Source organism: Maylandia zebra, linkage group LG16 (assembly GCF_041146795.1).
Source record: "Maylandia zebra isolate NMK-2024a linkage group LG16, Mzebra_GT3a, whole genome shotgun sequence".
NCBI classification, from domain to species: Eukaryota; Metazoa; Chordata; class Actinopteri; order Cichliformes; family Cichlidae; genus Maylandia; species Maylandia zebra.
In genome coordinates this window covers 16,999,487-17,025,904 of record NC_135182.1, presented here as the reverse complement: position 1 = coordinate 17,025,904, position 26,418 = coordinate 16,999,487, and the positions used below count along the sequence as shown (strand labels likewise).

The window sequence follows — 26,418 nt, the reverse complement described above, 5'->3', positions numbered from 1 at the left end:
AAACAAAACATTGCTATTATGTTCCTCGTCCCTTTACGCTGTGTGATTATTCCGCCTAATTGAGCCAAATGCCTCCCCTGTGGCCGTTCTCTGCTATTGAAATATCTCTGAATGGTACTGTATGTGATCCTAATCAAATTTTTTAAATATTTGGAGTTCTTATCTGTTTTAGCCCAGACATTTTTGTCTGTAATTGTAATGAATGTGGTGAGGTCTGTGGCTGACTGTGGCGTGATTTTCATCTGTCCTCCAATGAACCAACGGCTGACACAGTGTCTGTCTCTGTGCAACATGTTAGTGTAATAGGCAGCCTCAAACCACCATGTGGGTGTGTGTGTGTGTATGAGGAATACAAAACCTGTTTTTAATAAAATACAACTTTATATATTTGGCATTACATTACTTGCCAGTACAGGCTATTGAATCAAGTTGATCTTAGTCCAGAATAGTTAATCCCATTTATTTTTCATTTTTGCACCCAGATATGGCTACATTAGTAACAGGCAGTGTAATTATTGCTCACTACCAGAAACATTAGTAAATAATAAGTGCATGACTTTTAGTTTTGGTTCATGAGTAAAGTTTATATTTAATATTAAGAAGTCTATCTATGAAGACAAGCAGATTTGCTTAGTGTGTAACAGTGGTGTACCTGAAACTGGCACATAAACTACTCCTTTTTTAAAAACCGGGTTTTTAAAGTCCTGCATCTCATGTTTGAGACATCACTATATTATTTATTTTTAATGTTTCTATGTATCTGATGTATTGTGGTTCCTATAGTATAGTAGTTAACATAAGGTTGCTTCAGAAATGCCCTTTGAGACTGTGTCAGGAAACATATCTGGTTTAAAATTCATCCATCCATCCATCCATCCATCCATCCATTTTCATCCGCTTTGTCCGGGGCCGGGTCGCGGGGGCAGCAGCCTAAGCAAAGAGGCCCAGACCTCCCTCTCCCCAGCCACCTCCTCCAGCTTATCCGGGGGAATACCAAGGCGTTCCCAGGCCAGCCGAGAGATATAATCTCTCCAGCGTGTCCTGGGTCTGCCCCGGGGCCTCCTCCCGGTGGGACATGCCTGGAACACCTCACCCAGGAGGCGCCCAGGGGGCATCCTTGTCAGATGCCCGAACCACCTCAGCTGGCTCCTTTCGATGTGGAGCAGCAGCGGCTCTACTCTGAGCCCCTCCCGGATGGCCGAACTTCTCACCCTATCTCTAAGGGAGAGGCCAGCCACCCTTCGGAGGTGTCAATGGAAAATTGTATTTAGTAGTCAGTATAATCTTTTAGTGATATAAGTTTGCATATGGTAGAATACTGCATGTAGTTATTTGTATTAGAAAATATTCAACCATGTATACTTAGAGGCATATAATTAATTGTGTGTGATCTCTAACAGGCTGCAGGCTTGGGGTGCATCCCAGGAATGCACCCCCACGTCTGGGAGCATGAGAGCTCATACCTTGTTTTATTGTTTTATGGCAGGATTAACGTAGTTACATTTGTTTTAGTTTAAGTGCTTCTTTACATATAGATGAACTGCTGGACTTCCTCACCATGTTATCTAGGGTGGGGGAGACTACCCCCTTTCCTGACCAAGGATGTACCTTTTGTGCTCTCATGACCCTTTGATCAGCAGTAACACACACACACACACACACACACACACACTGAAGTATAAATAAAGACCGGGGCAGTTTCTTAGTGCGAGTCTCTCAGTAGGGAGCTGCCCTTGCTAGCAAGAACTCTGTGTGTTTCTCTTCTCTGAGTCTTTACTGAAGAAGTGTTTTAGAATATTTTCCCTAACAGGAGGAAGCTCATTTCTGCCGCTTGTATCCGCGATCTCGTTCTTTCGGTCACTACCCACAGCTCGTGGCCATAGGTGAGGGTAGGGATGTAGATCGGCCGGTAAATTGAGAGCTTCGCTTTTACACTCAGCTCCCTCTTCACCACGACGGACCGGTGGAGCGTCCGCATTACTGCAGCTGCAGCCCCAATCCGTCTGTCGATCTCCGGCTCCCTTCTCCCATCACTCGCGAACAAGACCCCGAGATACTTGAACTCCTCCACTTGGGGCAGGAACTCATCCCCGACCCGGAGTGGGCACTCCACCCTTTTCCGGCTGAGAACCATGGCCTCAGATTTGGAGGTGCTGATCCTCATTCCCGCTGCTTCACACTCGGCTGCGAACCGCTCCAGTGCGAGCTGGAGGCCCTCACCCGATGAAGCCAACAGAACCACATCATCTGCAAAAATCAGAGATGAGATTCTGAGGCCACCAAAGCGAAAGCCCTCCGCCACTTGGCTGCGCCTAGAAATCCTGTCCATAAAAATTATGAACAGAACCGGAGACAAAGGGCAGCCCTGGCGGAGCCCATCACCCACCAGGAACGAGTCCGACTTATTGCCGGCAATGCGAACCAAGCTCTTGCAACGGTTGTATAGGGATCGAATGGCCCGTAGCAATGGGCCAGACACCCCATATTCCCGCAACACCTCCCACAGGACACCCCGAGGGACACGGTCGAATGCCTTCTCCAAGTCCACAAAACACATGTAGACTGGTTGGGCAAACTCCCATGCACCCTCAAGTATCCTGGAGAGGATAAAGAGCTGGTCCAGTGTTCCGCGACCAGGACGAAAACCACATTGTTCCTCCTGTATCCGAGGTTCGACTAACGGACGAACTCTCCGGTTTAAAATTCAGCCAAATGAAACACATGGAGCTACCTGCTGTGGCAAGGAAGTTTTGGAATACATGTTTGTATATATACATACATTTGCATCCACAGGCTGCTCAGCATGTCTGCCATCTTTGGTTCTATAGATTGTGAAGTGCAACATGTGCCGCTGTATACAGCTCACCTGCTATAGGCTGTAAATCTGCCATGTTCTCATCAGGCATGCACTGTTAATAGACTACTCAGTTGTAAGATCAGCAGGGATCAGACAGACAAGACAAGTTTCTGTGTGTGTGTGTGTGTGTGTGTGTGTGTGTGTGTGTGTGTGTGTGTGTGTGTGTGTGTGTGTGTGTATCCGGAGCCTCAGAGTGTAATTCATAGTGCTCAAGAGGCTAAGTGCTTATTCCTGCTACTGAAAGCTCACACTTCCTCCCTGTGGAGCTACTAGTTTTTCACAGCTTTCATTAAGAGAGTGTCTGTTTGTATTTGCTTTGTATGAGTGTGTGTGTCTGTCACTAAGATAACAGTGGCCTAGCCCATCTGGATTTTTTTCCAGTCCAAATGGAGGTGAGAGATTATTTCACCTTTTCTATTTAAGTCATAGAAAGTGCCAGAAGAGAAAAGAAAGTAACAGGATAAGAAAATCTAAAAAAAAAAAAAAAAAGCGAGAGGAAAAACTACTGTGTCTGGCACTGCATGCTTTCTTTCATCAGACACTAAACCCACAGAAGAGGGAAGAGGAGGGGCAACTTCCGGATAAACACAATGACCTCGTACAGTAGACGTGGCACTTCAGTGACAAACAAGCTCTGACATGTTTGTACACACATGTGCACGCATATGCAGCAGCGTACCCGAGCACGCTCCACATGCGCACAAGGATCGGGGTCATTAGAACTTGTTAATTAGAACTGTGTTTGCAGGGATGTGTTGTACCTGCTCAACACTTTGCTAATGAGCTAACTCAATCAACCACCTGCTGGGGCTAAGCTGTTAATGGACTAAACTAGCTTGGAGTAAAAGAATAGACTGAAGATGGGACCGCCTGCACTATGAAAAATATATTACGCCTGTTAGTTAATGATTACCATGCATTCAGCAAATCAGATTTTATCCTAATATCCTATAATTATTGTGATATTTTACTTCTGCTGTATTGGAGCAGTTTCTGCCTTGGACTAGTCCAGTTATAGTACACTGCCAACCCAGAGAAACTATAGAAAGGAGAGTTGATGTGACACTTTGCACTGCAGGTTGACCACTCTATCCTGCTTCTCATTACTCCTATTAAAAGGGCAAGCTATGACAGTATGTAGCTGGCCCTGAGTGCCTTTGAGTGGTCTGTACTTATTGAAATTGCGGCTGTGGCAGTGAGTGCTGCTCGGACTTTAACTGCATTTGTTTTTGAATTTACGATGCTATGGATATGTCTCTGGTTACTCTAGTGCTCCTATTAACAGTAGCCATCAATAGGGCACAGATGATTTGCATCTGCAGTGCTTCTGTTCGATATGACAGTTGCATTGTTCAGGAATACAGTCGCATCATAATCGTGCTCAGTAAGGTCAACCAAGACCTGCATATAATTAGTGTTACACATGTTTTATAGATGTTTATAGATGTTTCACAATCTCTTTCAATCTTTTTTGTCATGTGTTTACAATAAACTGCAAAGTGTTTTTATTTTCTGGGATTCCTGGGAAAATTCATCTTCAGTTTTCCCAGGAATCCTGGGAATTAAACATGTTTCTTTTTAATAACTTCAGCTAAACTCTGATCATTTAAAGCAGCTCTAATACACCACGGAGAATCGGGCATGCATGTGTTCACAATGACATTTTCTACGTGTTTTTCTGCTTATTATTAAGGCAAAATAGACAATTAATGTATAGTGGTGTTACCAAAATATAACTATAATATATAAATCAGATGGACCAATCATAATTAAAATAGATTCTGAGTTTCCCCGATTAAAGCAAAAATGAACTTGCAACAACAGGCATCATTTATTTTAGTCACATTTGTTCATTTTGCACTCACTTTTTTCCTTCTTCTGGATGTGTGCATAAACAAGGCCACACCATACAAAATGTGTTACCGTGGAAATGCAATCCCACAGTGTCAACTCAGAAGTTGGAACATGTGCTATTGACCCCAAATGCTTTGTATTCATTAACAGGCTACATTTTTTAATAAACAGCACTCAAGTTAATTTTTTCTCTGTCTTTACATTTCCCAGGAACTGGGGAAATAATCTTGCTAGGATTTCCCAGGAATCCCATTTCCTGGCATTAAACCCTAGTCTACACCAAGGTGTCAGACATTTGTAATAGTTTACTGTTACAAGAGAAGTCAGCTCATTTATGCCCCCGACAGCCGATTGTGTCCAGCATTGTGAACATTTTTGTTCTTTAAACATAAGCATTCAGCAGCATCTCTCTGATGAACGTCAGCCATGCGTGCTGAAGAGTGTTTACATGCTGGTGTGTGTGCGCTCTGTGCATTCCAGCTGTGTGTGAACATGACCAATGAGCGGCTGAGGCAGTACGTCTCTGAGGTGCTATTCCAGCAGGAGCAGGCTGAGTGTCTGCAGGAGGGCATCGCCATGGAGAACGCACGCTCTCCCAGAAACCACCCAGCCATTCTGGACTTCTTTTTTCAGGTACTGTATGCTTCTAGTTTGGACCAGTCCAGTCCAGTTTGATCTGACATTATGTAATGCAACAATCCCAACCACACTTTCCCAACCTAACTTTTGGAATCACAATTATTCAGTTTTCTAATGTACACAGTTAAAGTCTTGACGTTTTAATTGAGACAAAAGGCAAAAACATAACATGTTCAAAAAGTCTATATAAACATAACTGCTAATGCCCCTCTAAGCCAACTGTCTGCCTCTGTTGTAATTGGTGCGAGAAATCTCTAAATCAAATAATATCACTGAATCTCCTTCATGTCACACGAAAAAAAAAATGTGGCTCTCTGGAAGTGTCACAAAATATGGATTACTGTTATTGCTTAGTGCTTGTAAATATCTCCTAAATAAATGATAATGTGAACATCTGTTTGTTCCTCCTCTAGAAGCCCCAGGGGCTGTTGTGCGTGTTAGATGAGGAGAGCCAGAGCCTGCGGCCATTAGAGCAGACCTTGTACAAGAGGCTCTCTGCCCAGTTGGACTCCAACCAAATTCATGGGCTGTCTCTCACTACCAAGGATGGCAATGGGAACCCCCCACCGAAAGACCAAGGCCCAGCCTTTATTGTCAGCCACTATGCAGGACAGGTCTGTGTGTGTATGGCAATTTTATTTCAGTAGATTTTGCAAAGGATTAATGAGGATGAAGTGAGGCCAGCTATAAAGAGCATGAATGTTAGAAACGCAGTTAGTCCAGATGACATACTTGTGGAGGTGTGGCGATGTCTAGGATGTCTTTTTGAGCACATTGTTTTATACAGTGTGAGGAGATTGAGAGTGAGAGGATGCCTGAGGAAGATGTGTGTGAGAAGAGAAATGTACTGGTGTCAGTTTTCAAGCATAAGGGTGATGTGCAGAATTTACAGAGGGAAAGAGGTGATGACTCATACCAAGACATAGGAAAGAGTTGCTGAAGCTAGGTGAAGACGAGAGATGATGATCAGTGAGCAGCAGTATGGCTTCATGCCAAGAAAGAAAACTATAAATGTGATGTTTGCTTTGAGAGTGTTGATGGAGACGTATGCAGAATGAATTTGTGAATCTAGTGAAAGCATGTGAAAGAGTGCCAAGTGAGAAACTATAGTACTGCATGAGAAAGTCTGGAGTGGCACAAGAAGTATGTGAGGGAGGTGCAGGACATGTATGAGGACAGCGGTAAAGTGGTATGGTGTGCAGTAGTAGTGACAGATGGGTTTAAGATGGGGGTGGGATTACACCAGGGGTCGGCACTGAGCCCCGTGTTGTTTGTGATGGTGATGGACAGGCTGACAGATGAGGTCACGCGGGAGTGTGGACTGCGATGTTTGCAGACAACATTGTGATCTGTGATGAGAGTTGGGAGCAGATGGAAGAGAGACTAAAGGTGAAAGTATGCTCTGGAGAGAAGAGGAATGGAAGTCAATAGAAGCAAAGCAGAACACATGTGTTAATGAAGCAGGTGTGACAGTGAGCAAGCAAGGAGAGAGGTAGTGAGGAGTTTAAATACCTGGGGTCAACCATCCAAAGCAACAGCCAGTGCACAAGAGAGCTAATGAAGATAGCGCAGGTAGGATGGAGTTGATTGAGATGAGTGTCAGATTTGTGACATAAAGATGGCAACAAGAGTAAAAGGTTAGGTTGGTAGCAAGACCAGCTCAGTTCTCATCATGGAGATGGTGGCACTGAAAAAAAGACAGGAGGCCAAGCTGGAAACGGTGAATCTTAGAAATGAGTACATCGATAGAACTTATTGAGGCAAGGCTGAGATGGTTTGGACATTTGCAGGTGGTTATATTGGACCACACAGAAGGTTCATGGATGCAATAAAGGAGGATTGGCCCGACAGAAGGAGAATGCTAGAGAAAGGGCGATATTGAGGCAGATGATCCACTATGGCGACCACTAAAGGACCAGCCAGTTACTGGGCCTGTTTGTATTGCATCTGTATCTGTGGTTCATAGCACATTTGCGAGATATGAACTGATAGAATAAATATAATGGAATATTTTTTTTATACTAGTATATATTTCTTGATTTGTATTTATTTGTTTTTTTTCTGCCAGATTTCATACAACCTCACGGGATCGCTCACAAAAAACAAGGACTCTCTTCCTCAGAATCTCCTGTTTACGATTAAGTGTAAGTACCCAATGAATAACAGACATGCGTGCACATTGTGGTGTCAGCACGCGCTTCATTACAAAGACGCACTCTTGTGTAAACAAACAGCACACAAAACCACTCGTTGTCCAAATGTGGTTGTGTTTTTATATGTGCGTTTCATCCCCTGTGCAGCAGACAGCACCGTCTGTGTGTATATTGTCTATAGAAAGTGCCAGATGTGAGGTGTTGTGGTTAGCAGGACACAGGGACTCGCTGTGTGACTGCCAGGCTAGCCTCGTGTCCAGAAGCCTAATTGCTATAATTTCCATGATGAGGCTAATCTTCTAAAGGCTAGCTCGTCTCTCAGACTTGGCTGTTATCCCTCCGTCTGACAGGTCGATGCATCGCTGCCTTTCATCCACACCGAGACATAAACAATGTGGTTTTTTTCTTTTAGGTGGCATCCCCTCGTCACTTCTTGTTTAGGGCTTGAAGTTAAAAGGACCAAAGTGTCTGCTATGTGCATTATTACATGAAATTGTAGGCTGTGGATATAGGGTGAAGATGATCTAAAAATAATGCCCTGAATGTTTTTATAATCAGTTTACCTGAAAAAAATGCAAGATTTATTCCTTGTTTTTCTCACTGTTGCTGTAGAGAGCTCTTTATGTTTGTTGTTCTTATTGCTCTTTGACTCAAAACCAAAACAGTGTGCCCAAAATGTTCGTAGTGTAGTTCAGTATTCTGAATCCATGTAGCTTATCTCCATTTTTCAAACAAAACACCAACTGAAAGAATAAGATAATGTTTGTAACAGCATTTTAAAGGTGGAAATTATGACTTTTTACATATAATTTTGTTCTTAAAATTGAATTGGGTATTTAAAAAAAAAGTTACATAATTTGGATACATGTTTAATGTTCGAACCGTTCCATTTCGCAGATATGTCTTATGAGATTTCATTACAAAGATGGTAGGTTGATTAAGCTAATTTAGGGTCTGTGTCCATGCGAGTGTTTGCACACAAAGACTCTTTATTATTATCTTCCCTTGTTTATAATTCTGCAGGATGCTCAGACATTTTGCAGTATACTGTTTCATGTTTCTGGCTAGCTATTCACTTAACCTTTGTTTGCTCTTCACAGAAGCACTCACTTAAGGGTTTAGCCCCTCTTAGTGGGGGCAACAGCTCTTGTTCTTGTAATTTTACATGCACTATACCACGGTTTGGAAAACAGGAGCACAGCAGTGTTGAAAAAGGTTACTCATGAAATGTAATAGGCTATAAATTGCTAGTTACGCTGTTAACATTTAAAAAAGTTATTTTAATTAGTTTTTCAAAGTATAAAAGTCAAAGTGGTTAACAATCTTTATACTTTACAGCAGCACTAGAGTTATGGTTTACTTTCAGAAAGAAAAGAATGAATTTTATGCACTGCCGGTGTTCTTGTGCTACAACATGATCATCTGCTCCTGCGGCAGTCATGGCAGACTCAGGTCACTTCGAGCAAAGTGCACTGATTTCTTTGGCAGACAAGAGGCAGTTTAAATTCAAACAAGAGAGCCAATAAAAAACAAGAGTAGAGATTTAAGTGCAAATTGCCAAGTGAATGAAGTCTATCTAGACAGCTCCTGTTAATCTACCCAACCCTTGATGATGTGTCCATAAATGTGATAAAACTAAACACCCCTGCATATTTTTTTTAATATAGCGTTTGAGCTGTTTATAAAAAATGATACATTTAAATATAATCATCGTCATTGGTTAGTAATTGTGTCATTGTCTTTCATTTTATACCAAAAATGAAACAAAAAAAAAAGCAATCCTGGTGTCTGTTTTGTGTCACCAACTGCTCTGATTTATATTTTTCTTTAAAATGAGTGAAAAAAACCTTTAGTTAAGAACAAAAAACTGTTTCCAGATTTTTCTTTCAAAATAGATTATTGATCGAGACAAAGCTACATGGATTATTCAGATGATCGAAGTGATTGCCATGAATAAAAAGGCAATTAGCTCGGAGCTTTTAGTATTTAAGTCCTGAAAGAAGTCTTGTTTTTTATTTGCTTAACTGCCACCATCCTTTACCACCTCTCCTTCGCTCTCTCTTTCCTTTTTTTCTGTGTCTTTCTCAGCCTTTCAGATTAGAGCCACACACCCACGTTCACACACATGTTGTTTGGCTTTCTGAATGAGCTCATTGTTGTTGCGAACCGCTCCACGTGTTATAGAGTGACATGGTCCACCCCCTCTTGTTGCCTAACTGATTGTTGTTTACATGCAGATTGATTTTATGCGTCCTCCCTGCTTACACTCCTCCACTGATATTTCTCTCTGTCCTTGTTCATTTTTCTATCTTTCTTTCTTTCTCACCTCTCCATATTCGCTTCCACCCACTTTTTCAACCAATGCTATTGCTTCTCTTACCCTTATGTTTTCCTCCCTCTCTGCATGTATGTGCTTTGTGCCCGGCAGCCAGTGAGAGTGTGTTGCTGCAGCAGCTCTTCCAGTCCAAGCTGACTCAGACTGGTTCCTTGGTGCCAGCAGCCCGGAGCTGCATAGGGCTGAGGGGGCCTAAAGCTGCCTTGTTGCTCCACAGGATACCATCAGTCTCCCTTGTCAGTGCCAGCTCAATCCCCCAACAGCCCCGGAGGTACCATGATCTTACTAAGGTACGGTACCTTGCACACAGTAGGATGAGTCCACTACTGTGGCTACACCCTACACTTGAGCCAATACACTGACATCAATTCACCTTTATAGTATTTTTAGTGCGTGACCACTAGATTTAAGTAAACTAAAATATTACATGGCCACTCCCATTTCAACTGCATATTAGAAAATAGGACTTGGTGACATGTTTACCCAGAAAGCTCTGCTGTAAAGTGACCACTAAAATCAATCGATGGAAAAACTGGGGTGGTATTTTTCAGGAACAAAAAAAGAAAAGGCTAATCTAGGCTTCTTCCCACCACACTGCTATATATAAACATCTGGGAATTAGATTTGTTTGTGCAGCCCTGCAAGAGATAAAAGCTCCGCAAGAATGTATGCACGTGCACATGAACTGGGGGCATTAGTGTGCTTATACATTTTTCTCAAAACACGAAAAAGCACACCTGAAAACGATAGTGTCCCAAGTCTCTTCGTTCAGCTGTTTTTCCCTCTTTATTTTATTTGTTTCAATGTTTTGAAAGTACAGTGTAGTGGTGCACATATGTGATTGCTGGTTGTATAACCTTCAGGAGGCCCTGTCTGCTGTTTCTGTGGCTCATTAGCCATCTAGAGCAAAGGCTTATACAAGGCCCCTTTAACCTCACTGATCTGTCCCAGCAGCCTTATACGGTAACACTAGGCAATATTGTTTTGCTGCTCGGTGTATAAGCCTGTAAATATAACAGTGAAGCACTGAACCTCTTCTTACATATGACAAATCATAACTGTGTCTGAATTCTAAATATGCTACATATTTAATCTGATTGCAAGAACCACACCAATTATCAAAGATATCAACATGGTTTTATTAAGGCTGCACAAATTTGATGATATGTGATGATAATGTTCCGTATTCATCAATGGCCCCTTCAAGAGGTTCATCTGTCTAATAAGTTCCTGTATTATCGCTTCCTGCTTCCAGATCTTGAAGAAAAAGGGCTCCAGCTCCTTCCTCCAGCGACTAGAGCGTTGTGGACCCACCACAGTGGCAGTCCAGCTAAGGGTATGATCTCGTCCCGTTACATAATTCTTCCAGTTGCAAGCGAATGAAATTTTACAGGAATAAGCAAAGGAATTTATGTCAATCTTGTGAATTACTATGCTGTTACTGTTTAGAATTGGGTGCTGTGATTTCACAACTATATAAAGAAGCACAAATTTTCAGTTAGAGGAGAGCAGGGGAGAGCGGCTTCTTGGTGGTGACGCAAGAAGCCTAAAATGTGGTTGAGAGAAGCAGTACCTTTGGTTTGAATGAAACCAGTGTATTGCACAATCGGACTTGTGGACTTGTGGTCAACGAGTCCCTCTGGGAATGGCAGGGAAGGAGAGAGTGGGCTGAAGAATGATGCTGTACCAAGCCAAACATGAAGCCCTCCACATGAATGAATGAACAATGAACAAAAACCACTGTGTTCTGTGGGCACGTATTTGAGTGTGTGCATACGCATGTTTGGAGGGAAGACAGTTATGTGAATGCTGCTAGTGGCATCCAAAGATGAGGGGTGAGGTATTGAGCACTGAAACCTAAGGGTATGCAGTGCATAGACTGACGTTAGTTTGACGAATGGCAAAAACACAGATGTAAGTGTTTATGGGTCTATGTGACCTTGAATGGAGCATCTTTGAATTCAGGGATTGAAGAAAAGCTCTTTCTCGCGTTCTCCCTCACACACCCGTAGACAGAGCAAAGAGCTCTTTGTGCTTTTGTTTTCTCCAGAGGCAAAAACACACCCCAAAATCACACCACTTTGTCACAAACACATTGTAATTTTGCTCCAGTTTGTACAGCACACACGTCAAACATCAAATGAAGTCAGACAATCCTTCCTTCCTCTCTAAATTACTTTACATGTAAAAACAGCCACGAGGCTATTGTGATCGACTCGCTAAAAATGTGCAATTGAATGCATCTCCTCTGTGTTTTCTTTCTCTTCCAGAACACACTGTCAGAGTTGGTTAGCAAACTGCAGGCCTGCACTCCCCACTTCGTGGAGTGTGTGCGACCCAACTCTAGTTGTCAGCCAGACAATTTTGACAGCTTCCATGTGTCTACCCAGCTGCAGTACATCGGGGTGCTTGAGATGGTGCGCATGATCCGTTATGGTTACCCCGTGCGCCTGTCCTTTCCAGGCTTCCTCAGCAGGTCAGTGTTATAGCAGCGGATAAGAGTGCTGTAACTATCGAAACTTCTCCTCTTAATTTACTGTTTTGTCTCCGTATGCTGATCCACTTTATGACCACATCTTTCTTAGCTCTCAGATGCTACTTTTAGGGAAAGGTCTTAAATTTGACATATTGCACTGCTTCTTTGTCTCTCTGACTCATCTCAGTTATACCGAACCATTCCCAGCAGGTCACTGCGAAACTTCCCTTTATCTGTTACACATCCAGCAGGTGAAAGTAGACTTAAAGATTCAGAGCAAATGACTGCTAATGAATGCATGGGCATATACCCTACAGTACTGCGAGTTCACAGGCAGACCGACATATTTGAATTGAAAAGTCACTGCGACTCTTATTGTTACGAGTGCAGCGTGACCCAGAATGTCTTTTTTTAGGTATAATGGGAGACCATTGCTGCTAATGAGTACCACAGACATTTCCCATGTCAGCGTGACACACAGGCATTAACCAATTGTACGTAAGGTCATTTTGTCCTGCACTTGACGGTTATTTTTGACAGTTACTCCACATCACCTGACTTCCCTTACTATCTGCTACTACCCCTTTTTTAAAAAAACGCTTTGCCTTCATGTGTTACTCATTGTTCTTTTTTTGAGAAACAGAGAAAACAATGTGATTTTGACATTCCGTTTCTCCTCCATTTCTATGTCTCACTTCCTCAGCTTCAGTTAATTGTCTCAGTTTTTCCTGTCTTCTGATTCTGAGAACCAGTAAAATACTGAGAGGATTTACCTCTAAGTCCAACCACCTCCCCACCCCCTTTCCCTCTCTCTCTCTCATCCTCTGTTCTCTTAGCTTCTCTCTCTCTCTTTTTGAGGATAAAGGGATTAACATGAACATTCTTGGCAGATAATGAGAGACGACAAAGCTGGTCACATGACCCCCCTCAAAAGTTTCCACTACTTTGCTGTAAACATCACCCCCCCTGGACACACACACAATCCTCCTACCCACCACCTACACACGCACATCTACACATATTCATACATACAAACTTGTGCAAACCAGCTCCTCACTTCCTTAACCTCAATTGAAAGAGTGGATGAATCAAAAACCTGTTCAGTATTTTCACTGCTAATGAGTTTGAAGCAACATTCTTGAAGTTGTCAAAACATAATTATGAGAAGTTAAAGAAAAGGAATGGCTGTGCCTCTTAATGTTTGGTTTTCTATTCAAAGTAACTCACTACTGTAATCACATTCAATTTCTCTGTAATGCTGTAATCTTAACACATTACTTAACAAATTCAGCTATGCCAGTTTTTTGTTACACATGTTGCAAGTTCTTCAATTATCTGCACACCGCACACTGAGCAGTTAGAAAGAAAAAACAAACATGCACTTTTGCACTTTCACTACATTCAGCTCAGTTTGGTTGGTGGGTTTAGTGGTTTTCTAGTGGACTAGAAAAAACACTTAACCGCTAAATGGATTTTGAAACAAGAAAAATGAAAGCAGTGAGTCAGACATCACATATTGTCCACATGATTGACGTTTGTAGATTTTACTGTACACATGAATCCATCACAGTTTTCAAATAGTGATAGGAACACTTAGATAAATATATTCCCTCAAAGTGTTTTAATGAAATCAGGAAATAGGTTTGTTGGTTTTGTATGATACACAGAAACATGAGGCTTCAGAATTTTACAATGATCTTGTATTTTGACCTTGGGAATTTCAAACAACATTGGTTTTATTGTTTCCTGTTGCGCTATCTCTCTCTGGATTGTCTCAGGCACAGCCCAGCATATAACAGCCTGTACCTGCATAACAGCCTGCACCCGGGTGGGGTCTTGCCTGGTATGGTAGACCCCAGCCTCCATGGATCTTGGGCTTGGAGCTTGCTCCTCTGCTGCCATGATTAGTGCCTTTCTGCTATCTTTCAGTCCAGTTTTGTCCAGCCATTGGCGAGATTTCTTGATATCAGCCATTTCTATCAGCAAGTGGTTCATGCTGTGCAGGGCCCTGTCCTTCCATTATGGTAACTCTTCTTGCTCCTCTTCTTTATCGGGTTTCTGCTACCTGAGGTATTCACTAAGCACACTATCTTTTGTGGCCATCTTCCTGATGTACTCATGGATCTTTGCTGTTTTTTTCTGGATAGTGGATTTGACACTCACTAGTCCTCTACCACGCTTAGTGGACAGTCTCAGGGTGCTGGCCTTGGAATGAAACCCTCCACGCATGGTAAGGCTTCCTTGTCTTGATGTTAGTGGCTTCTATCTTCTCCCTTGGCCACCTGATCTCAACAGGGTATCTGACAACTGGCAGTACATAGGTGTTGATTCTCCAGATCTTGTTCTTCCCATTCAGCTTAATTTCTGCAGTTATTTGGTATTTGCAGCTTTCCTAACAACATCTTCATGATTCCCATTTGCCTGTGGGATTCCCAGATACTTGTAACTTTCCTCACTGTCTGCAATGTTGCCTTCTGGTATTGCAGTTCCCTCCGTTCTGACTACCTTCCCTTTTTATTCACCATCTGACTACACTTCTCCAGTTCAAATGACATTGCAACGTCATTACTGTAGATTCTAGTGGTTTGGATCAGTGAATCAGTGTTTCGTTTACTCTACTCCATGTAGAGGAGGCGCCAAAAGATTCCTCAATTCTGTAGTCAGTATCCATAGCCAGTCTTGTAGCAGAACAGCAGTGGGGACAGAGCATCTCCTTGGTAAATCCTGCACTTGATGGTTGTTCATTTGGCTTAAAGTTGGCCTCTAGTGTTGTTCGCCACATCCCCATTAACTTTCAGATGAAGGCTCTTAGGGTTCTGTCGATCTTGTTGTGTGTAAATAAAATATTTATCCTTAATTTTTTGATAGGTGTTCCACAGAGTTCCTAGTTTTATCAGAATTTAAATCAAGTTCATGTATGATAGTGTGGTGGACCACTAGAGGGCTCCACTCACACCCAGTGTATAGGAAGTGTGTTCCTGTGTTTTGTGGCGCGATATGAGCAGTTGATGTTGGAGACGAATAAAGAAGGAGTGAGAACTGAGAGCTGTGTCGTTGATGCTTACCTCCACATTGGTGACCCCTGACTCGAGCATGCAACGGGCCGTAGATAACGCACACTCCGCTATGGATGCATCAGCGGCCGCCGGACCTCCGCCTCCTGTTGCAGCTACGTTCGCTGTGGCGCTGAAACTGCCGGACTTTTGGCTCCATGACCCCCCGTCATGGTTCGTACACGTGGAGGCTCAGTTCGCCCTTCGCGGCATCTCGGCTGACGACACGAAGTATCACCATGTGGTGGCCTCGCTCGACCCGCTGGCAACCCGTCGCGCGATGGCGCTCCTCCGGGACCCACCCGCCCAAGGGAAATACGCCGCCCTCAAAGAGCTGCTTCTTCGGCGCTATGCCCTCTCCGACGCCGAACGAGCCGAAGCGCTCGAGCTCATGGAGAACATGCTATCGTTGCTCGGGCCGGATGACGGTGGTTTCCTCTTCGTGCACCTCTTCCTCCGCCAACTACCGGCCGCCGTGAGAGCTGTCCTCGCGAACTCTCCGCTTCTGCCTGTGAAGGATTATCGCTCCCTGGCTGAAGAAGCGGATCACATTCTCCTGGCTAGCCGCACTTTCGACGTTCACGCCCTGGCTACGGACACGCCGGCGGCACCTTCCACGCCTCCACCTTCCTCCCCCGGAGCATCCGCCCCCTTGCTGACGGCAGGGATTGCTACACGCCGGCACCGCGGAAAGAGCATCTGTTTCTACCATCAGCGTTTTGGCGACAGAGCGCGTCGCTGCCTGCCGCCTTGCGCTTTCACGGCCCAGGGAAACGGACCTGCCAGCGCGCCGTAGCAGCCGCGACCGCTGGCAATACAGAAAGGCTGCTCTTCATAGAGGACTCGCGCTCCGGGAGACGTTTTCTCGTGGACTCCGGCTCCCAGAAGAGCCTCCTTCCCCCTACCACTGCCGACGGACTAGCAGCGAACTGTGGGCCGCAGCTCATTGCAGCTAATGGCTCTCCCATCAAAACGTTTGGGGAAAGGTTGGTGACTGTTTGTTTTCATGGCCGGGATTTCCAGTGGAACTTTGTTGTTGCTGCTAGCTCTGTACCTATTTTGGGTGCTGATTTCCTGTGTGCTCATGGACTACTTGTCGATGTCGCTAACAGACGTTTAATCGATGCTCTCTCGTTTTCTTCGCTACCCTGTTTTACTCGGGCCGCCGAACCCCTGATTCGGGCTAATGTAGTGACCTCCGGGGATGCTTTTCAGCGTTTGCTTTTAGAGTTTCCATCGCTGTCTGTCCCTAATTTCTCTAGCACGGTAACGAAGCATGGGGTGGCGCGCCGCCTCGAAACTGTCCGTCGCTCGGGAAGAGTTTGCAGCCATGGAGCGCCTTGGCATTGTACAGCGTTCGAACAGTGCATGGGCCTCTCCGCTTCACATGGTGCCCAAATCGGACGGTCGGTGGCGGCCATGCGGAGATTTCCGCCGTTTAAATAATGCCACGGAGAATGACCGTTACCCCATCCCCCACATTCAGGATTTTTCTGCCAATCTCGCCGGAACGTCGATTTTTTCTAAAATTGACTTGGTGCGGGGGTATCACCAGGTTCCCGTGCGCCCCGAAGACGTTCCTAAAACCGCTGTCATTACCCCCTTCGGCTTGTTCGAGTTTTTGCGCATGCCGTTTGGCCTGAAAGGTGCCGCCCAGACCTTTCAGCGGCTGATGGACTCCGTTTTGCGTGGGCTGCCGTTCGTTTTTGTTTATCTGGACGATATATTGGTGGCCAGCTGCTCAGCGAGCCAGCACGAGTCCCATCTGCGCCAGGTTTTCCAGCGTTTGGAAGCGCACGGCCTGATCATCAACCCTTCCAAGTGCCAGTTTGGGTTGCCTGTTCTGGATTTCCTCGGGCACCGCATTTCCGCTGAAGGTGTGATTCCGTTGCCCGACAGAGTCCAGGCCGTTTCGGCTTTCCCGCGTCCCACGTCGGTTAAAGCGTTGCAGGAGTTCTTGGGGATGATAAATTTTTACAACCGCTTTCTCCCCAGAGCTGCCCACCTGCTACAGCTGCTCTATGCTGCCTTAAAAGGTAAAACAGCCAAAGATCCGGTTGACTGGCTGCCTGAACGCGTCCATGCGTTTTCCGCAGCCAAGTCTGCGCTGGCTGACGCCGCCCTGCTGGCCCACCCGCTTCCGTCGGCGGAGATCGCGTTGACCTCCACAATAGGACATTTCTGAAATTATAAAAAAAAAAGCAAAATGTAGATTTGTAATGGCAATGAATGGAATGCCAAGCAGCATATAAAATAGTATCATCTGCATAAAAATGTACATTACAGTTTTGGGTGGCGGAGGGTAAATTAAAGGGGTTTAAGAATAGATCTTTGTGGGACACCTGTCCAGATGGCAAGTGGACTTGAACTGAAAACCACTGGAGTCTCCTGAGATCTGTCAGAAAGACAACAATGAAAGCATTTAAGGGACTGTTCATCTAAACTGACTGAGAATTGTTTTTCTAATAAAATGATGTGATCTACTGAATTAAATGCTTTTGGTAGATATGAAAAATGCATTACTAATGATTATCAAGGGCTTCAATAGCATTACTACATGCTACAATAACATTGTAGTACACATACTGCAGCTGTTGTTGTGCTTTGTATTTAACACATGACTTTTCTGACTATAAAATGTTTTGTTTTTTCCAGATACACTTTCCATTAGGAACTCAGAATTAGACCATTTTAAGACAGGGCGTCACTTACTTCAGTCACTTGGGTCACCACCTCTATGCAGTGGGCGCACCAGTGCACCCTTCCAGATTTTGGGAACTTTGCCAAAGAATATTAAGAATATAAGTTGCAGTTGGCTTATCACTGATGTGAAGGAGGGATGGATTTAAATTGTCCTTCGATTTGTTTAAGCTTTAAGATAGTTTACTGTAGATCTCTTTGTGTTTTCAGAGTTACGATTCCAGCTTTTGTGAGTCGTCTCTGGCATTAAAAGCAAAAGACAAAAACTGTTGAATGCCTATGTGGCAGTTTTTTTTTGTTGTTGTTGTTCATACAGTAAATGGTGTGTGTTCTGATGTGTGTGTGTTTTTGTAAATCAAAGCAATACCTGATTTAAGTGGTTGCCACTCACAAAACACCAGTCAATCCAGGCCATTTGCCATTCATCTCTCTCAGCTCCACTGGGTCCAGCGCACACAGTGCCAACCTATGATCACTGCTTGGACTGCTGATTTGGGGGTGGATTGCACTGCTGTTTTCCAGAGCTCTTTCTCACTTGATGTCTCATTCTTTCCTCACTTACTCTCTCTTCTGAACCACTGTTTGTATTTTTCCCTCATCATCACTACCTACTTTTGTCATGTCCACACAGTCATTCCAGTTTCGTACCATTTCTTTTTTTTTTATTCCATCTTTTCCCTGCAATGTGTCTCTCCTTCAGAAATAATCCCAGGCTCTAGACTAATCAGAATGGCAGCCCATTAAATTACTCATTATCCTTGACTTTGCTGTAGTCTCATGAATACAAACAGAGCCATGCCTACACAGAAATACACACTGAAGCCTCGCAGGCCACTCGACTAAGTCAAAGTGGCAGCCTGAAGCAAATTACATTAGTGTCCTGGTAACCAGGGTGATTTACGATGAAATCTGTTTTACTGTTGCTTTTATTTGTCTTTTATGATACCATATGTGTTTTGTGGCCAGGTTTATTTTCTGCAAATGTGTGAGGTCAAATAGGACCATTTGAACCTTGTTTCTTCCAACCCCAGCCCTCGATGTGTGTTGTTCTTATCATTTATCCAAAATTGGATGTGAAAGATTTATAAGTATTTACAGAGCGAGGTACAAATGCAGTCCACAAGAATAAAAGTCATTTTTAAATATGATTTTTTTCCAAGTACATCTTCATTACCTTCCACTGATAGATAAAAATACAAATTTCTTGGTAGTACATAGAAAGTAATGTCGGCAGATATTATTGACTAAATGTTGCCACCATGAAATATGTCTAAGGAGCAGCTTCAGAAAGGAAGTAAGAGTTTAAATTACAAATGCACTGTCATTACCACCTTTGTGATGCTCAGTCAACGAGGTCAGTGACAGCCCTCTGGTCACAGTGAACCACGTTAGCGCAGTGTAACCCTCCATTTAAGCTTTTTTAAAAGGGTTATTTCACTTCTTTGACTCCACATGAAGCCCCCTTAGGTCTTGTTAAAGCAGGGACCATCGACGGTTTTCATATCCTCGTTGGAGAGGTCATGGATTTACAGAGTTCCTTTGTATTTTATGGGCCCACAGGGACAGTGTGTGCTGTCTGCAGAACTGGTATTACCATACAGAGAGAGGGTTAGGGAGAGTTCAGACATAGCCCTCTTCTGTAAATCAAACACATCCCATATCCATATACACTCGCATACTCGCTATTGACAGCGCAAGTGGTTTATGTTTCCAGCCATCTGCTTGTTATATATGTCTCGTCAGCAGAGTGGCATCATCAGCTAGTAATGTTTCCCATTGAGAACAGAAAAGACAGACTAGTGTACTGATAACAGATTTTTAATAAAAACAAATGTTCAAAAACCAGTGTCTGAAATAGTGTGTAAAGGAAGCTTTACTTACAGCATTTATGGAAAAAATAAAGATAGAAACCAGTGACAAATTCAGCATATTAATCTTTAGCTCTTTGGCCCCTAAAAATTTAAAGTATTTTGCATAAAACATGATTCCAAAATGTACATTGGAATATTTATTAGACGTATTATGTAAAATATAAAGTTTAATTATAAGATGTAATGATAATTGTAGTGTACATGGACACTTTTTTCCTGCCAAATATTGATTTTTTTTAGCATTCTTATACTGTGTTTCTGTGACTGTCATGCCTTACTTCATACACTATTAGATTACTGACTCACTGTTATATATTATTATATTAATATAATATATTAAAATATATATTATAAGGTATATTACAATATATACTTTATATTGTATAAGTGACTGTGTTATTGCTGCTTGGGTGCTGTGCAAAAGCCTATAGCCATATCTTTAAGCAGTGTTGATACAGTCACTATTGTACCTCTGTCCTGACCTCCTCCATACATATTGATAATGACTAGAGATGGCACGATACCACTTTATTATGTCCGATACCGATATCATAAATTTGGATATCTGCCGATACCGATATGAATCCGATATAGTGTTTTTTAATCAATAAAACTGTTTTTTTTTATATATTGCAAGTTCATACTCAAGTTTAAATAAACAACAACACTAAAGCTATTCTGTTATACCTGTATGTTAAAAAAAAAAAAATACACTGCACCCAAAATATTTCATAGTTCAGCAATACTGATCAATCTAATAAACTTAAACCTACTCAATTCTTCCTATTCTGGTATTTTAAAGAGCACTTAGCAGAAATATTAAGCAATCTAACTAATAGGGTTGCAAACTCCCAGCAAAAAAAATAGGGAACCACCCCCCACCCTCCACCTCATGATGCTTAATCGACGTAATCAACTTTAATTTGATGCAGTGTGGGGGGAAAAAATGCACAGAAATAAATTATTTTTCAAGAATAATTAAATAGATTCAACATCTTTCTTCAACAGAACTGCAGACTGCACAGATGGTACCTTCCCAAAGGAAAAAGTACTATAGCTTACTAGTGTATATTAGACTTAATAGTTACTATATACAGTAATGGACTTCTATTTATTTTACATAAGATTAAAACTTTGGGTGTAAGATTCAGATAATTATTTATTAAAAGCTCAACATTTTAAATGAGAATAAGAAAGAAAAGTATGTCTTTGTGCCCCCCCCCCTTTTCCCTGTTCATGCCCTATCGGCCCCCCTGCATAACTTTGCTAGCTCCGCCCCTGCACAGTTACCAGCTGTCAGCTACGTAGAAAAATCTCCTGGTGTAGAAAGTAATATTAAATAAATTCTAACAACAGCTGATCAAGCTTAAACGTGCTGCTGTTATTCAGCCACTGGTTTCCTCTTTCTGGCGCGAAGTGGGCCAAAAACAAACAAGGGAGACAGACTAGCGACAGAAAAGCCGATCAGCTGATCATTGATCAGTTTCATGATTGAAGTAGCAGCAAAAAGAGGCAGTCGCTCCATATATCGGTTGTTAAGCTTAACGTGGGAATGCTTTACAAACATTCAGAGATGAACTTACACACTTGCTTTACTTCTCCCTGGGATCACTTCCTCGGAGATGAAATGCCGGTTTGGTAGCGAGGCTCTAAATACACACAGTTACGCCATGTCGCAAGTTTTGTGAGGTGCTTTTTTGATATTTAACGGATCGGATTACATTTTTTATTTCTCTCCGATATCCGATCCAGTAATTTACGTCAGTATCGGACCGATACCGATACTAAATATCGGATCGGTCCATCTCTAATAATGACTTGAACCCATAACTCCATAGGATCTGTTTTACACTGATTTCGAGTCCAGTTCTTGTGTAATTTGGCAAACCTTAGCCTTTTCTCCCTGCTTTCCTTCCTTAGAACTGGCTTTTTAACAGCGACCCTTCAGCTGAGACTATTTCTGATGAGGCTTCAGTGAACAGTAGATGGATAAACTGAAGGCTCACGTACAGCTGTCTGGTCCTGTATCGGGCCTTTGCTGGATTTATTTTATCCTATTTCTTCATGATTTTACGATACTGCTGCAGATAGTTTTTTTTTTTTAGGATTTTTTTCCTCCACTTGTTCAATTTCCTCAATACGGGCTAATAGCTTTTCTGGAATCACCTTGTTTGTGCCAAAATACTATTTCATGTTTGTCAAAGTATGTTTTTTGGGGGCATTTTTCACAGATTGAACTAAAGAAAAGGGAACAAATATGTGCTTTTACAACAGGTTGTAGTAACAAAGTGCCTGAAGATAGCTGTCTTTTATATGTTGACACAAAATTAGTTAACCCCTCGAGTTAGAGGGGTTAACCTTTTTATGTTTGGATGATTCATAGGCCAGTGTTAATGGGCTTAAAAAACAAACAAACAAAATATTCCTTTGAAAATGGTCAACTGCTAGACTAAAAATCTGGTAAAAATGAGTCAATGTCAAAGGAAAACTTTGAAAGACCCCTAAAAAGCCTGGAGATCTAAAGAACTTTAAAACATAGGAAGTATTTTATAGTGTATTTTATACTCGTGAAAAAACTGTGTTTTTGTTGAACAATACAACAATGAAAAATCACATAATGGTGTTAATTTGTAAGAAAGTTTAAAAAACACCTGAATTAAATATACTGTATTTGAGCAAAATCTGTTACATAGATAACAACCGTGAGTACTTGCTCGAGAACAGTTAAAAAATTTGAGGAAAGTCTGACTCCTTGGAAAGAAATGACTCAAGACTTTTGCACAGTAATGTTAGTCAAGTCAGAATTTCTGCACAGAATAAGCCTATTGTATTTACTGTATGCACCTCATGACATGACATACTTTCAGTTATATATTCTGTTAATGACACGTGCACCTTGTCCCGTAGTTTTATAAACATTGGGATGAGCTTTGTGAACCAGTTGTCCGTCACAGATGGTAATGCTGTAAGCTGTCGAAGATAAACAGCGCAGTTAGAATATTTACAGCTCATTCACATTGGTATGGCATCGGGTGTGGACCGGTGCGGTCCCCCAGTGTATAACAATCAGCTGTGTATATATAGATAAATACTTAATTCACAGGAAAAATTGCTTCTTTAATTTTTAATTCTGTATTTTTTTTTTTTCAGTTAAAGAGCTGGAAGCACTTCCTATTGTACAAAACAGTCTTTCCTCAATGAGAGTGCAGACTGCAAGCCTAAGTTTCTCTGCAGGGAATAAGGAAAAGTCAAACTGAATTCCCATTAAGCTGAAGGCTTTACTATAGGTTTAAGCTGAACCAATCACAGCAAGAAAAATCTTCATACCTTATTGAGTACATTTGTTGTACACTTATATTCACACCAACAAAGCATACGGTTGTCTTTAGGGATGTTGTGTTTTCAGTTCAGTCACATTTTTCTATGTGGTCAGTTTATTTCCTCCATAATTCATAATCATTCTTTCTTCTGTGTGTATTCAGAATTCAGAATATATAAAAACGTCTACTCTTATTACACATTAACAGTTATATTCACTTTTCTTACTTTCTGCTTCTCTCCACACCACCCAGTGCATAAACAAACCACTGACTCCATCCAGCTGACCATTCATAACAACGGTTGCCATGGACACTGCCAATAGGAACAGATGCTGTTTGGCTTGTCTTCTGAATGACCCTAATGACCCTTGAACCCATTGTTTCCAAAATAGGCTGCCTCCATGTCTTGTCTGGGTTTTTAGGTTCAGCGTGTTTATCCCTGGAGCTCTGATGTTTTGTGTTTTTCTTTGTCGTGTTACAGATATAAAGACCTTGTTGTCCCAACACTGGGAGACAAGAAGAAACTGTCTCCGGAGGAAAAATGTCGCTCAGTTCTGCAACAATCAAAACTCCAGGGATGGCAGGTGTGTTTGTGTCCAGTGTCCTTTTCTGTCTCCATCAATAATGAAAAATTTGCCAAATGACTTAATCCCTGACCCTCTGTTTCAAAGATCCCATGGAATCCTGACAACTTGTTCCAGCTGTCCCACCTCATCAGAATTCGACACACACACACACACGCACGCACACAGCAGCACGGACCCCTCCAACCCCCCTCTCTCCTGTCTGCTAGACTGCTGTTGTGTCTGAGCGTGTGACCCCACAGGTCACACATGCATACACACTCCTCCACAATAGCCCACAGATACTTTTGATAAAACCCTGCCTTACTCACTCACTCAGTCACTCACACACAAACACACGCACATTACTCCTACAAGTTGCTTGTGCTGGAATGAATAGGGGCTATCTGTGCAAGTATGTCACCCTCACAATTCCTTGCACCTGGTATAGCGTGACCTCTGTCACCTCTCAAAAGCTCTCTATGTCCAGGAAGTGAATGCATTATCAGCATGCAAACCCACACCCTATCCACACTCCACACCCACTGATTATCATAAATTACTGCTACATCACCGGTCTCCCATCGCTCAACTAGCAGGTCACACTCTTCTGAGATTTCTAAAAGAAAACAGCTTCACAGGGTCCTCTAAGTGCTCCTTTTAGCTGATGAAAAAAAAAAAATTGATATATATGTGTATGTTTTATTAGATTTCTTGTTTCGTTGTCTGTGTAGATGGGCAGCAGTAAAGTGTTTCTGAGATACTGGCAGGCAGACCAGCTCAACGACCGCTGCCACCAGCTACATAAAAAGATCATCACCTGTCAGAAAGGTAATACTCAATACAACAATATCGTCTACCACCATCTTCTTTTCGAGCCATGACACCTGTGATGACTGTGTCTTCATCTCCACCCAATGTCTCAGTTGTTCGCGGCTGGCTAGCCAGGCAGCGGGTCAATCGCAGGTTATCGTTACAACACAAAGAGGAGTGCGGTGTGCAGCACTTCCTGCAGGGGGCAGAAGACATGGGACTGCAAACCTATGACCAGCTGGTTATCCAAAATGCCTCCGACATTGCAAGAGAAAACGACCGCCTGCGCTGCCATGGCAATAGCCTGCTCAACACCCTTGGCAGTAGTCCACCCCTTGGCGAAAGACCAGAGCCGGTGGGGAAGGAGGAAGATCAGCCAATCAGGAGGTAAATGAGCAGACACTAATACAGCGTACGCCCTTTTATTTAGATCAGAAAGCAAATATTTTGCTTGATCAAGGATAGAGTTCCGCTATTCTCCTGGTTAGAACTAATTTAAAATATGGATATTTCTTTTTTCATTTTCTCAGTGCACATCTTCGTAACCTTTAGCCATTTTCTGACATTTTATAGTCACTGCGATCAACCAAGACCATATTCTCACTAAGACAGAGCTTTCATTACTCACTATAATGTGATTCATATTATGAGGCACTGACCTCGTAGTAACTGTAGCGTCATTTAGCCCGGAGAAAAACAAACGTAGTCATTTACAGGATTTATGACTGTGTGAAGGAATCATTTGCCTTCATAATTGTGTGTGTTTATTCATCTGCGTGCTTGTGTGTGGCCATGCCAGCACAGCATGTGCTTTCTGATTAATGATGTCACTGTATACCTGTGTGCTGCAGACTTTTAATTGTGAGGTTCATGATGGATAGTCAGATAATGACTCGCGCTATCAGATTGTTTTCGTATTGTGTTGCTCCTATGGAATACAATCCTTATCTCTACCTCACCTCATTCTAATATACCAGTATATTACACTTGGAAGAAATTAAATAACTCTCTTGGAAAAAGTGTAAAAAAGCAATAAAAAGCTTTTTAGAGGTGGCGCTAAATGAAGGGCCTTCATAATAACTCAAGTGTGATTGGTATTTCAGCACTATTAAAGTCGTAAGTACGTACAGGTACTATATTCTTATGCTTTCTGCAGTATGCTTCATAAATATGTGCATTATTTCTATAAGTTCTTTTTTGCCTGCAGAGAAAGCAGTGCTATATCATTTCTATTGATTACTGCTGTTGTTGGAGGAAAAATACTTTTATTTCATTTTGATAAATACTGGTGGCTAAAATCCTGACAGGACAAAACATTTTGACAAAATAGCAAATTGTTCTACATTTATTTAGGTTTGAGTTGTTGTCACACATGCCTAAAAAAAGCACATTTCAATGTGCTTTTTAAACGTGAAAGGAGACCAGAGATCACAAATAATATAAGACACATGTTTTCTATAAACTCTGTGTCCTTGAGCATGTAACAGCTGATAACAGGTTTCACCTTTGTCCTGTAGAGGAGATAAAAATGTACTTACATCTACACATTCCCCCAGATTCCCCTACTGTAATCTCACTGCAGATTTTCAAAATGCCTCTCCTGAGTACCTCCACAAATGCTCACCCCCCACCTCTCACCCCCGACCGCATGCCTGCCTGCAATCAGGAAACTAACAGATGGCTCACCCAGATTAGCCAAGGAAATATCAAACTGGATGATATCAAATTACAGCAAGGACATTAGGTTTAATCTCTTTGGTTGTTTCCTCCTTTTGCCCAATTTA

The 26,418-nt window shown here is 42.4% G+C and overlaps 1 protein-coding gene across 6 annotated transcripts in view; it reads left to right on the top strand.

Moving 5' to 3' along the window:
- Window positions 1-26,418, top strand: part of myo16 (myosin XVI) — a 114,402-nt gene that overhangs the window by 71,861 nt on the left and 16,123 nt on the right. For all 6 annotated transcript variants that reach the window (XR_013093452.1, XM_076874870.1, XM_076874869.1 and 3 more), the window contains exons 22-30: window positions 5,192-5,344; window positions 5,764-5,964; window positions 7,419-7,494; window positions 9,932-10,128; window positions 11,094-11,174; window positions 12,109-12,314; window positions 23,740-23,842; window positions 24,556-24,652; window positions 24,748-25,021. Coding sequence is in view for 5 of the 6 variants with exons in the window: in XM_076874870.1 (XP_076730985.1) it covers window positions 5,192-5,344; window positions 5,764-5,964; window positions 7,419-7,494; window positions 9,932-10,128; window positions 11,094-11,174; window positions 12,109-12,314; window positions 23,740-23,842; window positions 24,556-24,652; window positions 24,748-25,021 (1,388 nt within the window). In the remaining variant the exon portion in view is untranslated. The remainder of the gene's footprint in view (window positions 1-5,191; window positions 5,345-5,763; window positions 5,965-7,418; window positions 7,495-9,931; window positions 10,129-11,093; window positions 11,175-12,108; window positions 12,315-23,739; window positions 23,843-24,555; window positions 24,653-24,747; window positions 25,022-26,418) is intronic.